General features: G+C 41.7%; 2 protein-coding genes across 2 annotated transcripts in view; one reads left to right on the top strand and one right to left on the bottom strand.

Moving 5' to 3' along the window:
- Positions 1-284: 284 nt before the first annotated feature.
- On the bottom strand, positions 285-18,417 carry gxylt2 (glucoside xylosyltransferase 2). The gene is made up of 7 exons (XM_003442777.5): positions 17,945-18,417; positions 9,649-9,847; positions 8,516-8,647; positions 6,006-6,257; positions 5,541-5,664; positions 4,554-4,726; positions 285-1,531 (listed from the first exon to the last, which is right to left on the bottom strand). Exons 1-7 carry the CDS (start codon positions 18,238-18,240, stop codon positions 1,355-1,357), a joined length of 1,353 nt encoding a protein of 450 aa, XP_003442825.1. The 5' UTR covers positions 18,241-18,417; the 3' UTR covers positions 285-1,354.
- Positions 18,065-18,518, top strand: part of shq1 (SHQ1, H/ACA ribonucleoprotein assembly factor) — a 43,841-nt gene continuing 43,387 nt past the window's right edge. Inside the window, exon 1 of the mRNA XM_005450148.3 lies at positions 18,065-18,185. The gene's annotated coding sequence lies outside the window, so the exon portion shown is untranslated. The remainder of the gene's footprint in view (positions 18,186-18,518) is intronic.

Genomic DNA, 18,518 nt, shown 5'->3' with positions numbered 1-18,518 from the left:
ACGATGTCGGAGTCGCACAGGAAGTTATTACTGCTAAATTTGGTTGTAGGAGACACTGAAGTGCAGGGTGCATTCAGTTTTTCACACATGGCTTCTGCATTTTGGCTTCATTTTTGTAAAATAAACAACACAGGGTGATATGTCACATGTTCCTGTCCTCATTTTAAGACCTGCTCAGAATTAGATACTTTTTTTTCTTTTATGATGTTGTGATGTTTAAAACCCTCAGAACTGACAGATGTGGTACGTTCTTTTCACCAAGACTATATGTGCATAAATGAGGCTAAGGTAAACTCAGGACATTGCATTTTTTTTTATGAAGAAACACATGCTGAGTGTACAGCTATTTTCAGTTTCCAGGTTGAATGATTTGATACATTTGGCTCTTTATACCCCTTTAAAAGCAACTTTAAAATACACAGTCCATGCGTTCACCATTGATCACATGGTATGTACACCACACATTGTATTACAGGCTCGGAGACTCTCTACAGCACTTATTTTCTTCTGCCAGGAAAAAAAAAAAAAGTCCGACATGAATATTTATACGGTACATAATCTGCTGTGGTTTGACACCTTTTTTTTCCTTCCTTTTTTTTCAAAATCTAGCACTTTTGGTTTTGATTTCAGTCGAGTCGTGTTGTATCTAATGGAGACATATGTGCAACAACAACAACCTTCCAGTCCTAATGTCAAAGTGCATTGTGACATTCAGTATTCAACACAAAAGTCTACATTTCTTCTGCTGTGCTGTGTGTAATACTGTCAGCGGCATTTGGCAACTGCAAAACAGACCACAAACTCATTTACACAGATTCACACTTCAAGTTATTTGCTGATAAAACATTCACAATTTTAGAGGAGTGGTTTATAAATCTACTACTTCAAGGTAGTAAAGCTGTCCAAAGTTGACTCTGTGTAGCACATACACATCTCCCTAATGGTTAGGAGGAGTACTTCAAATGCTTGTGAGGAAAAGTAAAAAAAGACAGATACCTTTGTACAAATCTTGACAAAAACACGCCTTAAATTTTTCTTACACACTTGAGATGAGCTGATACTTTCATAATTCTTGATAAAGAATAAAAAGCCCCCCAACCACTCTAGTTTTCCAACATTCTTATACGTTACATCATTTGTGATGTCAAAATAAAGACGGTTATAAGGCAAACCTATTCAGCGACATCACTGACCAGCACTGTATGCATAGGGTGATTACTCATCACCAGAGGCTCATAATGTTCATGAGACCCTTATTCCAGAAAGTGTCATGCGCTGAACACTGCAAATGCAGAGCCACCAGTTTGATCTGAGATGACACAGAATCCACAGGGAGACCCACTTTCTCCATCAGTTATTTATGTGGCCTGACATGGCGGACCACTTTGTCCTCAAACACCTTCCTCATTGTCTTTTCGATCTGCTTAAGGAAGACTTGGGGAATCCGACCACAGAGCGTGTTGACCGTGTCCAGGAACTTGGTCTGGATGGGGTAGAAGAGCGACTGGAACATGTTGTCCTCGAAGGGAAACTGCAAAGACGGAGACATCGGCCCATGTCAGTTCCAAACCCAAAGTTTTGTGCGTGTGTTTGTGTGGGTGTTTTTTTTTTTAAATAAATAGAACATATCACAGGCTAAATGATATTTACAAATTCGGTTGGCAGGGGTGGGGCGGGCCTCGGTATTAATCATAAATTACGACCCTGCTCGTCTTTAAGAGGCTTATCTCAGCAGAGCAGGGGGGGAACCGACTCTGCTGCCGGAGAAAACAAATTCTAATTTTAAACTGACCCAGATTGTTTCATGAGTGCAAGGGGATAGAATTTGAAATCACAAAATAAATAGTCATAGCTGTTCTTTTTTCTGAGCTAAACAATGCTGCCACAGAAACAGGTCTACATACACTTATATGTAGAATTGCTCCTTTAGCAGCTTGTTTGGACACATTTTCATTTGCATGACTTCCACTCTGTATTTTAGCAGCTTTATCAGAGCTAAGCAAGTATTCCTCCAATCATGACGCCAAGCTACGCTACAGCTTTCAGGCCTTATTGTAGCACAATGGAAATTTGTACTGAGCAAGGTCATCTACCTGAATGTGTGTTTTGCTCCACTGAATTTTAGGTGTTTTCCAACAACTCCCTCAATGATTTTGAGAAACTAAAAATACATTTTCTGGCTACAAAAAAAAAAAAAGAAAATAGGTTTTGGGAAAGTGTGGAGGGCAAACCAACTCTGATGGTACCTTGGGGTAAGAAGAGAGGCTCATGAAGTCATGGACCCATCATATCTAGCGCCTACCACATGAGCCTGTGGCGGAAGTGTTATGACCCGTTATTGCTTCAGTTGATCAGGTTCAGCAACATTATGTGCCCCAAAAATGAGGTCAGCTGATTGCCTGCACATATTGACGGATCATGTGGTTAGCACTGTTGCCTCACAGCAAAAAGATCCTGAGATCAATTCCACCATCAGGCCGGGGTGGAGTTTGCATGGGTTCTCTCCAGGTACTCTGGCTTCCTCTCACACTCCAAAGACATGCAATTAGTGGGGTTAGGTTAATTGGAAAGTCTAAATTGCCCGTAGGTGTGAATGTGAGCGCGAATGGTTGTCTGTGTCTATGTGTTAGCCCTGCGATTCACTATGTCCAGTAGTAGTGTTCCAACAGAGGGCACTGCGCATGACTGCCATACTGAGTGAGTAAAGCTTGATTTATATTTGTGAAATCAACATCCTAACTAACGTAGTAACTGGAAACTCCTTTTATCCCCACACCGCAACCTTCCATGCTATTCAAACCATTGTGGTATCCTACAACCTGACGTGTAGCTGCATTTCTCAGGAGGTGCACGTCAGGTTCCTTTAAACCATCAACATGTCTTTTAGGCCCCAGTCCTACAAGACTGCTAAAAAAAGACCATTAATTAATGTTTCAATCTTAAATATGATCAGTCTTGATCGATTGATACTGGTCGACCATAATATTCTATTGCACTGCAGTGGTTTGTATCACATCTATCTAACAGACTCCAATTTGTTCATGTAAATGGAGAGTCCTCTCCACACACTAAAGTTAATTATGGAGTTCCACAGGGTTCAGTGCTAGGACCAATTCTGTTTACATTATACAGGCTTCCCATAGGTAGTATCATTAAAAGGTATAGCATACATTTTCACTGCTATGCAGATGACACCCAACTTTATCTATCCATGAAGCTAGATAACACACGCTAATTAGTAAAATTGCAGGAATGTCTTAAAGACATAAAGACCCGGATGGCCTCTAATTTTCTGCTTCTAAATTCACATAAAACTGAGGTTATTGTACTCAGCCCTGAAAATCTTAGAAATATGGTATCTAACCAGATGCTTACTCTGGATGGCATTACCTTGGCCTCCAGTAACACTGTGAGGAATCTTGGGAGTCATGTTTTTCCAAGACTTGTCCTTCAATGCACATATTAAACAACTATCTAAGACTGCTTTCTTCCATTTGCAGAATATCTCTAAAATTACAAACATACCGTCTCAGAGTGACGCTGAAAAACTAGTTCATGAATCTATTACTTCTAGGCTGGACTACTTTAATTTGTTATTATCAGGATGTCCTAAAAACCCCTTGAAAAGCCTTCAGTTGATCCAAAATGCTGCAGCAATTAAAAAGATAAAAAGATATATATTGGCTTCTCTTCCTGTTAAATTCAGAAATAAATTTAAAATCCTTCTCCTCATATACAAGGTCTTGAATAATCAGGCCCCATCTTATCTTAATGACCTTAAAGTACCATATGACCCCATTAGATCACTTGGCTCTCAGACTGTGGACTTACCTGTGGTTCCTAGAGTATTTAAAAGTAGAACGGAAGGCAAAACCTTCCGTTTTCAGCTCGTTCTTCTGTGGAAGCAGCTTCCACTTTGGATTTGGGAGACAGACACCCTTTCTACATTTAAGATTAGGCTTAAAACTTTCCGTTTTGATAAAGCATATAGCTAGGGTTATATCAGGTGACCCTGAATCCCTTAGTTATGCTACCGTAGGTCTAGGCTGCTGGGGGACTGAATCACCTTTTTCACTCACTAGATATTTATACACCTAGTGAGTGAAAAGAGCTTCAATTATTAGTTATTATTCAGCTCTGGCTCTCTTCCACAGTGTGTCTTTGTCCCATCTTCCTCCCCTCACCCCAACCGGGCGTGGCAGATGGCCGCTCCTCCCTTAGCCAAATTCTGCTGGAGGTGTCTTCCTGTTAAAAGGGAGTTTTTCCTTCCCACTGTTGCTAAAGCGTTTGCTCACAGGGGGTCATTGTTGTTGTTGTTGATTGTTGTTTTTTTATTTTTCTGGTTTTCTTTGTATTATTGTAGGGTGTTTACCGTACGAAATAAAGCACCTTGAGGCAACTGCTGTTGCGATTTAGCACTATGTAAATAAAACTGAACTGATTATAAACTTTACGTAGAAGGTTGTGGTGTAGGGATAAATGTAAGTTAAGACATAGATTTCCCTCAGAAGCATAATTCACACATAACTTTCAGATCCTCCTGGGTTACTCACATTATGTATTGCATCATAGACTACTTTAAACGCTGGTTGCTTGTCATCATGATACACGCCACGGTTGCCATGGAGGATGGACACGCCCTCCTCTTCAGCCCCTTTGCAGTTACTACCGTACATACAGTGGTCAGGTCTGTAGTTCCACTGGCATGGAAAGATGAAGAGACGCTCTGGGGGGAAACCATGAAATGGTTTATTTCTTAATCAGGTAATTGCATCAATGTGTTTCTTGAAGGGAAAACTAAATATGCATCCAGACATACCAGAAGATTATAGAAGGAACAGAGTTGGGAAAATAGATAGTTTTACTGTCAGCACAGAGAATAAAAAAACCTGCTTCTGCTGTAACACAGGAGCTGTTCATTGAATTGCACGATAAAGATCAATAGAAAAAGAAACACAAATATCGATTAACTTATCTGTTCTGAACCCTCAATAGTGGTACATTAGCTTAAAGAACATGAGGTCCTTGATTGGTATGTATGCTACTACTAGGAGAAAAAGTACCCTCACCAAGAAAAACACAGATCAGAAAAATGCTGATGGACCAACATGAATATAGTCAGACATCAGAGAACACAAAGCGTTTAATATACAAAAACAAAACACTCCATTTGGCTCTGAGCAAATGTGAATGATGCCAGCTCTGCTGACGGCTCTGAGCATTTAATGCCTACATCTGGCGGCTGCAGCTGGATCTCAGTCTGCTTTTGCCTGCAGCCACAACTTCGGTGTTTACACAGCCAGATTCATGAAGCGGACTTTAGCAAAAGTGAAAATAACATACAATTTTTGGAAACATGTTGATGGTGAGAAGCTGTTGTTTGGGGTGTCTGCAGACTGGTATTTCAAAGTGCACTCATATGCATGGATAAGCAGTTTGGATTAGGCCTTAAACGTAACGTAACATAGTGCAATTAATGCCTTTCTTATGTATACAGACAAACACACACACACACATACACTTGAAAAAAGAGCTTGTACCTGGGTTGTAGTGGAAGATGATATTGAGGAGGTCCTGATCTCCCCAGGTGATATGGTTCTTGTATTTCTGGTAGAGTGGATGAAGAAGATCCTCCCAAGACAGGCCAGTAGGGATCATACTGTTCTGAAATACAAGGATTAATAAAAATAACAGCTTAAGAGGAGCATTAAAAAAATAAATAAAAAAAATAAATAAAAAAAATCATCAAAGGCGGAGCACATTTACATTCCCGCTTCCATGTGCAATCTGCTGCCAGTATTAGAGCTGTTAAATTGAGTTCTGAGGGCAGAAGTCTGTGATGCTGTCATGGTAATCTGGAAAGCTTTAATCACAGCCCACTCATAGCACTCTGCCTGTCACTTGAGCTCAAGGAAACAGCCCTTCAGAATGCAAATAGGAAATTGCAGCCCACTTTAGCTTTCTACCGATCAGAGTGTGGGGAAATAGTACTGTTTTGACCTTACTTTGAACAGCGTGCTGCGGATCCGTGTGAGATTCATCAGCATGACACCAGAGTTGACGCCCGTGACTCCGTAGAAAGGGTGGCGGGCAAACCGGCTGTACCAGCCAATCTTGGGCACCTCGTGCTCTGGGGCCATTGCTGCCAGCTGCGTCCTGTTGAAGGACTTCAGTAGATTCCAGATATCATCCATAGGGCGCAGAAACAGCACGTCAGTGTCCACGTAGAGTAAAGAGTCCACGTCCTTCAAGATGACCTGGAAGTACAATTTTAGACGTAAATACAATGTTTAGGCCAGCGATCCACAACCTTTTTTGCGCCACGGACCAGTCTTTAAGGTGCCGCGGATAAATACAACAAAATAAAACCAGTACCGGTATTTACAGATTTATTCATAACACACGGGAAAAGACCCAGGGAAACTGAGTTAACGATAAAAACGATGAAAAATAATAATAAAAACCGATAAAAACCCTGAAAACCATAAATGTCACACCTGAGTCTCAACTCTCGCGGCCCGGTACCAAACGACTCACGTGGCCCGGGGGTTGAGGACTGCTGGTTTATGCCACACATTATCAATATGTACTAAAATAGAATATAGGGGAAATTAACCCCCAAATTCAATTAAATTTTATTTATATAGTACCAAATGATAACAGCAGTTGCCTCAAAGCACTTTATATTTGAAGTTACAGACCCTACAATAATACAGTTTGTTTGTTCGTCCAGTTGGGCTGGAGGAAAATTACTGTTAGACTGGTTGCAAAAAGACTTCGGGTCCTTACAGGTACTGCGGTGCAGTGGTTTGTATCATATCTATCTAATAGTCTCCAATTTGTTTATGTAAATGGAGAGTTCTCTTCAAACACTGAAGTTAATTATGGAGTACCACAGGGTTCTGGGCTAGGACCACTCCTGTTTACATTATACAGGCTTCCCTTAGGCAGTATCATCAGACGGCACAGCATATATAAATGAATGTCAGTATTAATGAACCCCAACTATCCTAACCAACGAACTATACGTGAAGCTAGCTATTTTCTTCAAAACATACTGTAGTATCTGCTCTGTAGCAGCAAAGCAGACTACTGCTTCATTTTTTCCTGGCTCAGCTGACAGGAAGATGCAGAGGAAGAACGCTAAAGAACAAAGTGGAGGATGCAGTGCACAAGTTTTAGTTCTTCAAGAGGAAATCTGGGTTTCATTACACTGCAACAGGAATGTTACGTGACTTTACGAAGTCAAGCAACGTTACTTGGAAACGCAATTAAACCAGCACCAATCCAATCTGTACAAACTAGAGTTTACATGGAAGGATAAATGAACAAAACACAGAGCCTGCTGTTCATATACGGAGAGAAACTGTAAATATTTTTTTTTCCCTTTAAATACCTCATCCATTTGGATACTGGTAAAGATATGTAGCTGCTTTGACTGACACATGTGCTTAAAGAGGATGCTGTAGTTGTGGTTAGACTTGAACCAGAGCTCTCCACAATGTTTTTTATGTTGCTGCCTTTTGAACCGTTTTGCACGGCGACCCTGAGTGGTCAAACGGACTGCAACTTAAGAAAATGTCAATAAAGAGAAAGATGCTGAAAAACTGCATCTTTTTCTCCCCAACAACATCAGTGAATCCTCTGCTTATTTTAAGCATGTCACAGTGCCATCCTTCGCATGCCAAAATTGCTTCAATTGTGAGGTTTTTATATTGAACTTCCACTGTGCTTTTGAGTCCTTTTTTGCAGCCTTTTCTATTTGTTTTAATGCATTTGACCTCTCAGGGCCAATGTACTTTTGAGCAGAATTAATTGACAAATAGTACAGTGTGCTGTGTGTTACAGCAAAACCTACTAAAGGATTATACAGTGTCGGTGAGTGAAGTCCAGATATGGTAACTTATGCCTTAAAAAAAACCCCCAAACCTCCCAAAATACAGGAGACATGATGCAGTTATGTCCATACGGTCTGACCCTAGTAATGAGGGATTTCTACAGGATTAACTGTAACATATATGGAAATATGTGATAACACTGAATCAAGAGGGACTCAAGAGGGACCTTCTATTTAATTCAGATTATTGAAGAGGCAATAGAAAGGTGCTCAGTAGGTGTTCCTAATAAAGTGAATATTGAATGTCTATTGATTGCCTTGCAGCAAGAGAAAAAAAACCCCCACCTATTGATCTGCCACATGTTCATTACATGGTAAGGACGCTGGCTGTTATTTCAATGAACTGTGTCAGAAAAAGGAAATCAATAGGCGGGCATGAGCCTCACTTGATGGAATTACTGGATTTGTTCTCTGGGGAATTCTTATTTGTTACGTAATTGCTGCTGAGAAGGTGTGAAATCATCAATAAACAAGCCAGTATCTAGCTGTAATCATCCAGTGAAGAGGGTAATAAGATTGTTTAAGTAGAAAAGAGATGGATTAACATTTTTTCTTAACACTGGCTAATGACATTAAGCATGGTGGGGATATTAGGTGAGATAAGTGTGGCAGGCTTACAGGGAGGAAGAGTCTCTGAGCAGCGCAGGGCTTGAAGAGCTTCTTCCACTCGTCAGCGTTTCCCACCGAGAAGGAGATGGGGTAGATTCTGTACTGGAACTTGGCTGCGACAGAGCGAGGCCACTGGTTCAGCTGAAAGTAAAGCAACATGCTATGTGTTACGCCAAAGAAAGGGTCTAACTGACTTTGAGTAAGGCAGACTGTGTGAGAAAGAGTCAGGATAAACAACAATTAGACTGAAAGCTAATCTCCCTTTTGTTCTTTTCACAGACTTATCAGCTTGTGCAGGTGGCCATTTCAAACAATGAAGTCACGTCTCCGGCTGCTGATTGGCTCTTTTCGGTACGCGTGCAGCAGCCAGCTGCTATTTTATTAAAACGCAATAATCTAAACAAGGGAAGGCACCATCTTAAAGCATGGCGAGGTTCGCCGACGCTCGCGTTATCCGACCAGTTAGGTGTTAAATCTCTCCATAATCACCAGTTCAACAGTTTGGCCCTGAGAAGAGCGAGAGAGACAGAGAGAGCGCCACAAGCAGCAGGAGGAGGAGGATAAGAGATCAAGGGAGGTGAGACTAACCTTTCCTGTGGCTCCTTTCTGCTCAAACCTGGCATATGTGCCACATTATTACAGGCCTCAGCTACCACGACCCCCCCGCCCTTCATGGGAATTTTCAACACATGGCAGTGATTCACCGCACACAGGAACGCTGGCTCGCGGGGCTTTTAGGATTAAGATTTAAAGCTGTTTAAAGGTACTTCTGCTGATATTTGTGGCCCATTAATTGAAGCAATGTTAAAAGGCTGTTAGTTACAGTATCAGTGGAACTAATCAAAGTCACGCCAACGCACCTCCGTAAAGGTGACTTTGAGGCGGGGGAGGCAGAATAACGCAGCGTGTCTCGGTGATATATTATGCCCCGGCCTTGAGATAAAAGGGTACAAGAGTGAGTAAGAGAGGCTCCGAGTTAGAACTGCTGTGATCTTGGTGTCATCTATTACAAAGAAAGGAGGAGTGTTTAACATGTGCTGTGGTAACTCACAAATCAGAGTAAGATCCTGAACAGCAAAGCAGACAGCAAGGTGCATTGAAAATACACGTTTTTGGCTCAAAACACACTAAAGGGTTCTTACCCTTTCTTTAAACTGCAGGGCCAAGGGGTCCTCGGCAAAAATGTGAAACTTGATCTTCTTTAAGCTGAACAGGAGGGCCGATTTTACCATGGTGAGGGTCTCGTCCAGACGGTTCCCACAAGCCACCACGGCCAAATGCATGACGTCCTCCGCCTTGGTGCGCCTGGTTACAGGTCGGGCTACATTACTCCGTGGTTTACTAGAAAAGAGTAAATTCACAAGATGAAGCACTGGCAGTCTTGTATAAAAGAAAAACAATAACACCTCAGTATAATGAAATTACTATATTGAGATCAAAAGCTGGCAGTAATTGCAACAAAAGATGTGCCGGATGTGGAGTTTTTCCCCACCTAGCTGTCCTTTTTAGATTTAAATGGGCCAAGGCCACACGTTTGGGGGGGGATGTGGATGTGCTGACAATCACAAACCTTGTTCCCCTCACTCATCGCCTGCAAATTGGCCTGCAAGCTGCAGAGCTTGTGAAGAGCTATTTGTACTCAACAGATGGACCACAGCACAGTGAAACCAAAACATACACAGAAAAATGAAATTACTGAGACAGACGCTATAATTTCAGACTTCCACGAGAGCTCCAACCCATATGGTCTTTGGAAAGCTGACACCTATATTTATATTTCTTGTAAGCCAACATAAACTGATGGCTTTTGGTTATAACTACACATATATCCCCATGAACACCATTTACAAAAATACCCCAAAATAATATTGTACTTAAGCACGCCATCTTTAAATTTACTTGTTGGGGAAGCCCATAAGTGAATAAATAGATAGAATTATCTTAATAATTATTAAGTTATAAATCACTATAAAACACTACGTAATTGTACTGCTAGAACACAGTTCATCACCAAGACATTTTGATGCTAGGTTTTTGCTCAGCAAGATAATATTCACAGTTATGCCTTAAAGCAAATGTTGTTGTGATTTGGTGCTATACTAATTAAAGTAGAAATTTGAAATTTTCAATGAAACTATGCAACTACCAGAAATAAAATGCTAACCTCGAGCTTTAGCGTCTCCTCCACTTAGCTCGTGTTTAGCATGACGACTGCTTCTGCAGTTTGATTTAGCCACACTCGGTATTTAAAAATTGTCCTTTATGTTATAGAAAAAAAGCATTTTTTAAAAATGTCTAAATATTCAGGGCACAATAGAGACTGTTAACAACAGAGTGGTTTTCTAATATTTCACAAAGAAGAAATTGCAAAACTTGACTTTAAAACAAATAAAAAAACCAACAACAAAACACCGCAAGTGTAAAATATCAACCCATTTTCGGATTTTAAGATTCATTCTCTAATTTATTTATTCTGCTAAAGGTTTTTACTGAAGATATTACCGTTTATTTTCTAACACACTCAATGGCTACCAAGCTAGCTGCACACAAACCACACCAAAAAAAAACTTGGTGGAAATTTTGAGACACCCACAGTCAAGTGAAAAACAGCGTTTTCAAAAGATGTACTGTAGTCCTGTTATAAAGAAAACTAAGTATACCCTCACTGCTTACATAGGAGTTGTTTACATTTGATTAGCAGGTGCTGCTAATCAAATACATAGCACAGTGAGCGCCTCTATAAAAGCACAAGTTTTGCTGGGAGCAAACATTCAGATGTGTGTTAAAACAATGGCACAACCTTTCCAGGAGTCCACACTCCAGCAAATTCATCCCAGGGTCAGAGACAATACAAAAAACCCAACAAAAAACCCCAAAATTCAGACGCTAAAGGCCTTGGTTAACATGTTAGCACATTTATCAAAAGACTGAACAAATCGTGGCAAATGTGAGGCCATCTATCTGACAGCTAAAGCTTGACTGAAATTGGGTCATGCAGTAGGGTAGTGACCCCAAACACAGCAGCAAATCTACAACTGGCTGAAAAAGAAAAGAATCAAAGTGTTGCAATGTCCCAGTCAAAGTCCAGAGCTCACCCTGACAGAGCTAGACTTTAAGAGAGCTGTGCATAACTTAATACCCACAAACTGAACTGAATCAATAATCAAAGCTTTAAAAAAGAAGCTAAGCAATAACATCACACCATATAACGTTTTAGCAAGGTTAGGTTCAGGTGAACGATGCAAGCGTACTGAGTGAAAGGTTGTGATTCCACTTTCCCTTCATTACAGCGTGTTTTGTTTCTATTCCTGCTGTGATCTTTTTAAAGTCCTACACAATGAAGGTAAAACAACGAAAAACAACAATTCAATTAGCAAACTGTATAAAATCAGAGTGGGTGATACTGGGAATAATTATATCTGTTAAAAAACAAATGCATTCAGCCTTAAGCTCTTTTTGCCACTTGTATGGATGTCAGTATTAATAGTACCGGCTTCTTACTTCAACAACAAAACCATCATTTGGGATTTATATGGATGACAACAGGAGGAAGTGAAGAATTAAAAAAAATAAAAAGCAGCTCATCCTCCTATTGAAATGAAAAGTCAACTATTTTTCTCAGTCACGTTACATGTGCGCCTCAGTATATCATTCAACAAATACCTTCACACACGACTACCTCTGCGAGTTCCCACTGGACTTTGTTCTTCCCTGTTCAAAGGGAAGGGGGTTCTTTATCGGGTTTAACTGCTCTCTCTGCAGAGCAGTGTGGCCTAGCCCGCTCTATGATAGGGAAACATTTATGTGATGGGGCAGCCTAAAGTTAAGGTCAACATCATCTATTTTTCTTCTGTGTAGGCACTACACGGGGCCGCTTGTGATAACAATGCCTTCAACATGAATGTTGTCATAGCCAAAGAGGAAAAAGATGGAAAAAAGAACAAAGAACCTTTTGTTTCAACATGTAGCTTTTTTTTCTTTTCTTTTTTTCCTTTGAGAAGGGCTGGGGAAGGCAAAATGGAGAAGACAGTTGTAGAAGACATGCATTTCCTCTGCGTCTGAAACAAGCGGGACCCTAGCGTAAAATGGATAGGAAGGGAGAAGAGTGAAATTTAACAGGTGGGTTGCAGGGCAGTCCTCAAGCGTGACACTTCGTTTTCTGCATGGGTGAGGGACAGTGATGAGCTGCAGATTAGGATGAACGAGACGGTGCTGAGAAATCTGTCCGCCACGCTTCAGGGGCTGATGTTCTGTCAAGGTTGTTGAACACACAACCCATTTCCCCACAGAAAAATGCAGTCCCTATCCCCTGCAAGGATGCAATCGCGTTGCACTTAGTCATGCAAAATAAATAAAGGTTTTTTTTGCATAAAACGGAATGACAAGACAAAAAAAACCACATTAAAAAATAAATAAATAATGTGTTTGCCACATTAAGCATGGGCTGCTCACATAATGGTTTGTGTCATGGCACCGCTCCTCACATCTGGAAGCAGTCAAAAAGCACAGACGAGGTACAAAAGGACTTGAATTCATTACCGGCTGTCATAGCAGGCACAAGAGGAACCCTTCGCCTACAAAAGCACCACCACCGACCCTTTCAAAGCATGCAAGGAGAGGAAAAAGGCAGCACCTTTAGAGATAAAAGAAAAATGTACATGTGCAGAGTAAAGCCTGTCCCAGAGAACACCTCGAAGACATTTAATTAATCCGAATGTAACTCTGTTTGGTAGACTTCTGACCGATGTGTTAACATTGGTTTGAAGAAGCGTGTCTCAAAGTGGTTAAACAGAATTCAGCTGATTACAGTTGAGACTATACGACAGAGAGTGCCAGAGCTACTTCTTGGGGCTGATCCGCAGGATTCTTTGCTTGAATTTTATTCAGCTGGGGCACAAGAGAAAACAGAAGAAAACCTCAGATCGCATGTGACCACTCATGAACAATCACCGACGCAGCTGCCACAAGAATCTGGTTTTATGTGTTCATTTCAGCTGCCCTCTCAGAACATTTGCATTCATCAGCATGCTGAGCCGAACCTGCTAAAATAAACATGCAACGTGTCAGCGGAGTTCTTTAGACGACCAAAACGCGCTGACTCAGGCCGGAGAAATTCACTTTCACAAACTCTAAAACCCAGTGAGAGATTCATCAGAGAGGCCGATGCAAAGAAACCCGAACAGAGAGCGGCACGCACGCACTGCTGCCATTATCATATCCTCTTTTCTATGTCCAGCACAAACCTTGACCAGGTTCTCTGCATATTAAATGCAAAGCAAAATATTATACAGCAGTAGGATACACTGGTACTAAATATGGACATTTCTAATAGATTAAAAAAAGTGGGGACATTGGGACAGTGTTCCAACTTGATTCCCACACATAGAGAAACAGCTTCTGGGTCTAAAAACTGAAGCCACCTCACGAATGTCTAATAACCAAAATGGCAAGATGGTTGCAAAAGGACTTGGGGTCGTATAAATGTCTATGGGAAAATGGCCCTCGGATTGATGTCTGTAAACAGTAAGTCGCTTATTTCGTGCCATAATGAATCTTCTTCTTCATATTTTATGAACCACATGTTTGATTTAGCTAAGATTTTATGCCAAATGCACTTCATTACACAACATTACTCCATTTATCTCTGCTTTGGACTGGTGCTACAAGTACACTGCCATTCTGCCTAATCATGTTTTATATACGTGCCTACGTACAGGTCAGATGTGTAGAACACCAAAGGCAGAAGAGAGCAGAACTTGTAGGCGTTTGTGTGGCATGGAGGCAAGTTTTAATGCAAGCCTGCACCTTCAGACTCAAGATATGAAGGATCATACCAATGGTTTATCATCTGAAAATCAAAACGAAAAGGACAGAAACAACATGGCTAAAACTATCTGGATAAAACGTCACGCTCTTCCTCCTCACCTGAAGCCTCATCTCCTGAACTGAAGTCGGGGCTCTAACACACGAAAACGTGCATAAACATTCTTATTAGTCACGATATTGTGACAGTTATTGTCAGCAGATTGGACATGTGACCTTTCCATCTCAGGACAGCTGACATTAAGTTGGCTAAATAACAAAAACAGCTTGATTACAACTGTTTGATTACATTCTCATATTGTATGAGTTCTTGAAGTTTCCAAGTCCAGCAATGTTAGACCCACTAACGCCAGCTAACAGCAGCTAACACTGACAAAAACACCAGCGCTTACCGACAGAACACATCCTCAACATCAGTATATCTGTCACAGAACAGAAGCGAGCTTTGCTGACTCCTTGACTCCTATTACCTCGTCCAGAGTAAAAGAGTAACGGTGATCCTACTGTAGCTACGACTACGCTCTGCAATCTTTGGACGTCTAATTGGGAGATTTTCCACGCTGTACTTTTAAAGTGATTTTTCAAAGTTTTGACATTCTAAAGGTTGGAAATACACATCTTGTCCCTGGCCTATAGCTTCAGGAGATGAGGGGGTAGTGATAGATATGTCATGGGTATACTGATGCTTCCTTCGGCAGAGTGATACGGCTGATGGATGGGAGTGGAGAGTTTAGCAAATGCGTGTTTGGCAAGATCTCTACAGTAGATATCTCCATCTCATATCAGAACATCCCAGATCTTTAAGCATACATGAAATGTTTCTTTAACTTTTACCAGTAAGTTAGGAGAAACCAAAAAAGCACCACGCAAATACCTCTTTTACAGTGATAACAATCATCAAAAACCAGCCTGGTAAGTTCCTATGCCATGACTGCCTGTGTATCATATACCCCTGCAACTCAAAAACACTTTGGAAATGAAGTGAAAGTGGGAACTACCACAAAAATCCGTTTTTCTAACTTTCTAACTGGCATGCGTAAATGCGATTAACAGTGTAGTCAGTCATGAAAAAAAATGCAAAAGCGAGGTTGACGTTAAGAGATAAAGGACTTTCTGTGAAAGCTGGAATGTGCACAAAAAACTTCCAAAAATGAGTTGAATACACCAATCACCACCTCCCTGAGCCCAAGGTGACATCTTCAAATAGCTTTATTGAGTTGGCCAAAAGTTTAAAAGATTTTTTTCCCTATAATGTCAAACTGCCAGAAACAAATACAAAGCAAACATCTGGCATCTGAGTCCTACCCATCCCAGTAGATCAAAGTTTTTGCGGCTTGGCTGATCAATGAATCAGCTTAGTGCACAGTAAATGCTTCTATTATTAATCATTTATTATCTTTATTTTTTTATTGTTCTTAAGTTCAAAGCTATGACTTTCAAACCCAGCTCTTTACAGATGAGGGGTTTTACCCAGCCCCACGCTATCTTTCTGCCTCAGCACTCCAAATGACTCATTTACTGGTAATTTAAAAGTGAGTTAGCCAAACTAAAAGAGAGGCAAAACTCCCCCCGATGAAGCTCACACAAGCACCCTCTCCAGCCACGTCGGGCTACACAGGCAAGCAGGGAGATTTCAAAAACCACTCCGAGCTGAGTGAGTGCTCAGTCATGCAAGATGACATTTTTATAGCTATGCATAATGCCACCGCGAGGCAGTGACTTCTTTACTGGGAAGAATGCTGCTTAGCTATATCTGAAGTGACAGGGCAGGGGATTTGTTTCGACACAGAGTATCAACACCAATCTCACCCTGCAGATTCACGCTTTAACGCAGTGCAACAAAGCATCTGGAACACACGCTGAAGGTAATGAAGACGTCAGAGTGAAGGAACGGGAAAGTTACAGGTAAGGATCGTAAGTCACAGAGCCTGGAACTAAACCCTAATTCTATTTTTAATTAAGCTGAGGGTGGGGGGTACATTAACCAATCACGCTCTGTTTAAAAATCGTAAAAAAAGGAAAAACACTTCACATTTTGGTTGTGTGAACCTTGCAAGCGTTGGGCGTTTGAAGTGATAAAGACAACGACGCATCATAACCTCCAGTACGTGTGGGTTGGGGCGACATAGAGGATGTTCTTCACTATTTTTGGCCACAGGAAACGGTGTCATGTGTCAAGAGGAAATTATATGATTAGGAAAAAAAAGGCATGTTTGTCTAATAAGAAAGCTGCACAGGAAATCTATTCAGCGGTTCAGATTAGCAAACAAAGGGAGAGATACAAGTTATGAAGCATGGATTGAACAGACAGTTGCAATAAAAGAGAGTGTTAACTTAACTCTGCATTTGTATCCTTATGATTCACTATCAGAGCTTTACAGTCTGCAAAGTGTCTCTGCAGACCTGAAAACTACTCCCAATTGTTCCCAGTCCTCTGGCCCGATACTCTCAGCTTGAGCAATGAGACAAAACAAAGTTGTTTTTTTTAGATGTTCTGGCAAAGATGCTCAGTGCTCTTCCCCTAATCGCAGCAGTCAGTCTTGAGCATTTTCCAACCTGTTCGTGTTTGTTTAATGGCCACCGGTGACCCCTTCCACCCCATCTTCCTTATCAGCGTGCTGCACACATGGAGGAGCGTGGTTTCTGCAAAGACGCAAAGGTCCTTTCACGGCGCAACGCCTTGATGGCTTTTATCTGCCGAACAGTGTCCCCAACCTTGAGTACGGCTATGGAGTGGAATACATATTACAGCAGCCTGCCAGCGTGGGTAATCTCCACGGCCACATAGTGGCCATTATGGCACAGCTGGCATGCAAGACAGGAGGAAATGCAAGGCTGAAATTAGAAAGCTGGAAGACAAAATGCCCCCATTCTTAAACACAAATAGCAGCTGACGATATCTGAGATACTGTCATGGTACTGATTTATTCAGGTCATCTGTCTTTGTAACAAACAAAAATAAAAATCACACCTGATAAGCTTTTCTGTAAATAGTTCTAGCAGACTACTTCCAATAATGTCTGACTCATGTTCAAGTGAAACCAAATGGGAGCCCGGGCTGCTCTGGCTGCATTAGCATCCTTTATGAAGTGCACTTTGTGTCTTTCAAGGTGACCTTTTACCCCCTTTAACACCAACAGAGGACTGAGACCATGCCCTGCTTTCACACATAATAAGGCTCAAATGATCGAGATGGTGAGTTCACGTGACAATTCATCACCCGGTTGTGCTTTGTGTTTGATCTCCTCTTTGCAAATACTGACAACACTTCCACCTAACCACATCAGTCAAGCTCTCTGGCCATTTTTCAGCCACATACTAAAGAAACTCATGTCTGCAACAGCGAAAAAAGAGAAAATTAAAGCAGCCAAGCAGATACATGTTGGGGTGTCCCTTAAAAGATCTGGCTTTTCTGAAGCCTGCGTCCTTGAGCACAACGTAGGCAGTTTGATAGGAGAGGATAAGGCTCACTCAAAGCACGATTATAACCCGACACCCTCACTTTGAAACTTCCCAGAGGCTAGGAAAGATGGGGATGAGAAAGTGGAGACGTTCATTTAGGGAGAGCCTTGAGGAAATCGGCTCTTAAACAGAAACACCCCCCACACTCCTCACCTCTTTGCATTCACGCTGGCCCCTCTACTAATCGGTCTCCCCTGTTTTCGTCCCTTAAGAGGCTCTTCCGGACGCACGCCGACTCCTGCGGGCGATTTCCTCGGAAACTTTGCAACAACATCGTGCTCGAGCTGGGAGGGCGACTGGGAAGAGCTGCTGTCCTCCTCCTGCTCCTCCGGCTCCTCTCCAACTTCTTTCAACAGCGGATCATCCACGGCGTTGCCCCCCCAAAAGTACAAAAGTAAGAAAACTCCAAAACACACGGCGATCACAACTACTTTGCAGTGGATCCGCATGGTGAGAGCAACTTGTTGCAGCTGGAAGAGGCGGTCGGGACTGCGCTCATGTCTGCGGCGGAGGGAGGGCAGCGCGAGCTGACATTTTCTTACCGCTCCCCGCTCGCATTTTTCTGCAGATGATGATGGAGAGCGGAGTGCTGCTTCTCGTCGTCCATAGAGGATTATACGGCGGAGGCGTGGCTTCCCCAGCCTTGCCGTAATGATTGAAGTAATAGCGCCACACGATATTTCGACCAGACCTAAAGTATCTGAAATGTCTGTGTCTGTTTTATTAA

Source organism: Oreochromis niloticus, linkage group LG5, assembly GCF_001858045.2.
Source record: "Oreochromis niloticus isolate F11D_XX linkage group LG5, O_niloticus_UMD_NMBU, whole genome shotgun sequence".
In the NCBI taxonomy this organism is placed as follows: domain Eukaryota; kingdom Metazoa; phylum Chordata; class Actinopteri; order Cichliformes; family Cichlidae; genus Oreochromis; species Oreochromis niloticus.
The sequence above is the reverse complement of the archived record's forward strand: the minus strand, read 5'-3'. Positions and strand labels throughout refer to the sequence as shown.

What these genes read in the sequence shown, in the direction of transcription:
- gxylt2 (XM_003442777.5), bottom strand. Translation starts at nt 18,240, where the DNA reads ATGCGGATCCACTGCAAAGTAGTTGTGATCGCCGTGTGTTTTGGAGTT. An exon ending in TCCGCAGCACGCTGTTCAAA is followed by an intron (nt 5,665 to 6,005) that starts GTAAGGTCAAAA and finishes CTTGTATTTCAG; the next exon opens with AACAGTATGATCCCTACTGG. An exon ending in CATCTTCCACTACAACCCAG is followed by an intron (nt 4,727 to 5,540) that starts GTACAAGCTCTT and finishes GTTTCCCCCCAG; the next exon opens with AGCGTCTCTTCATCTTTCCA.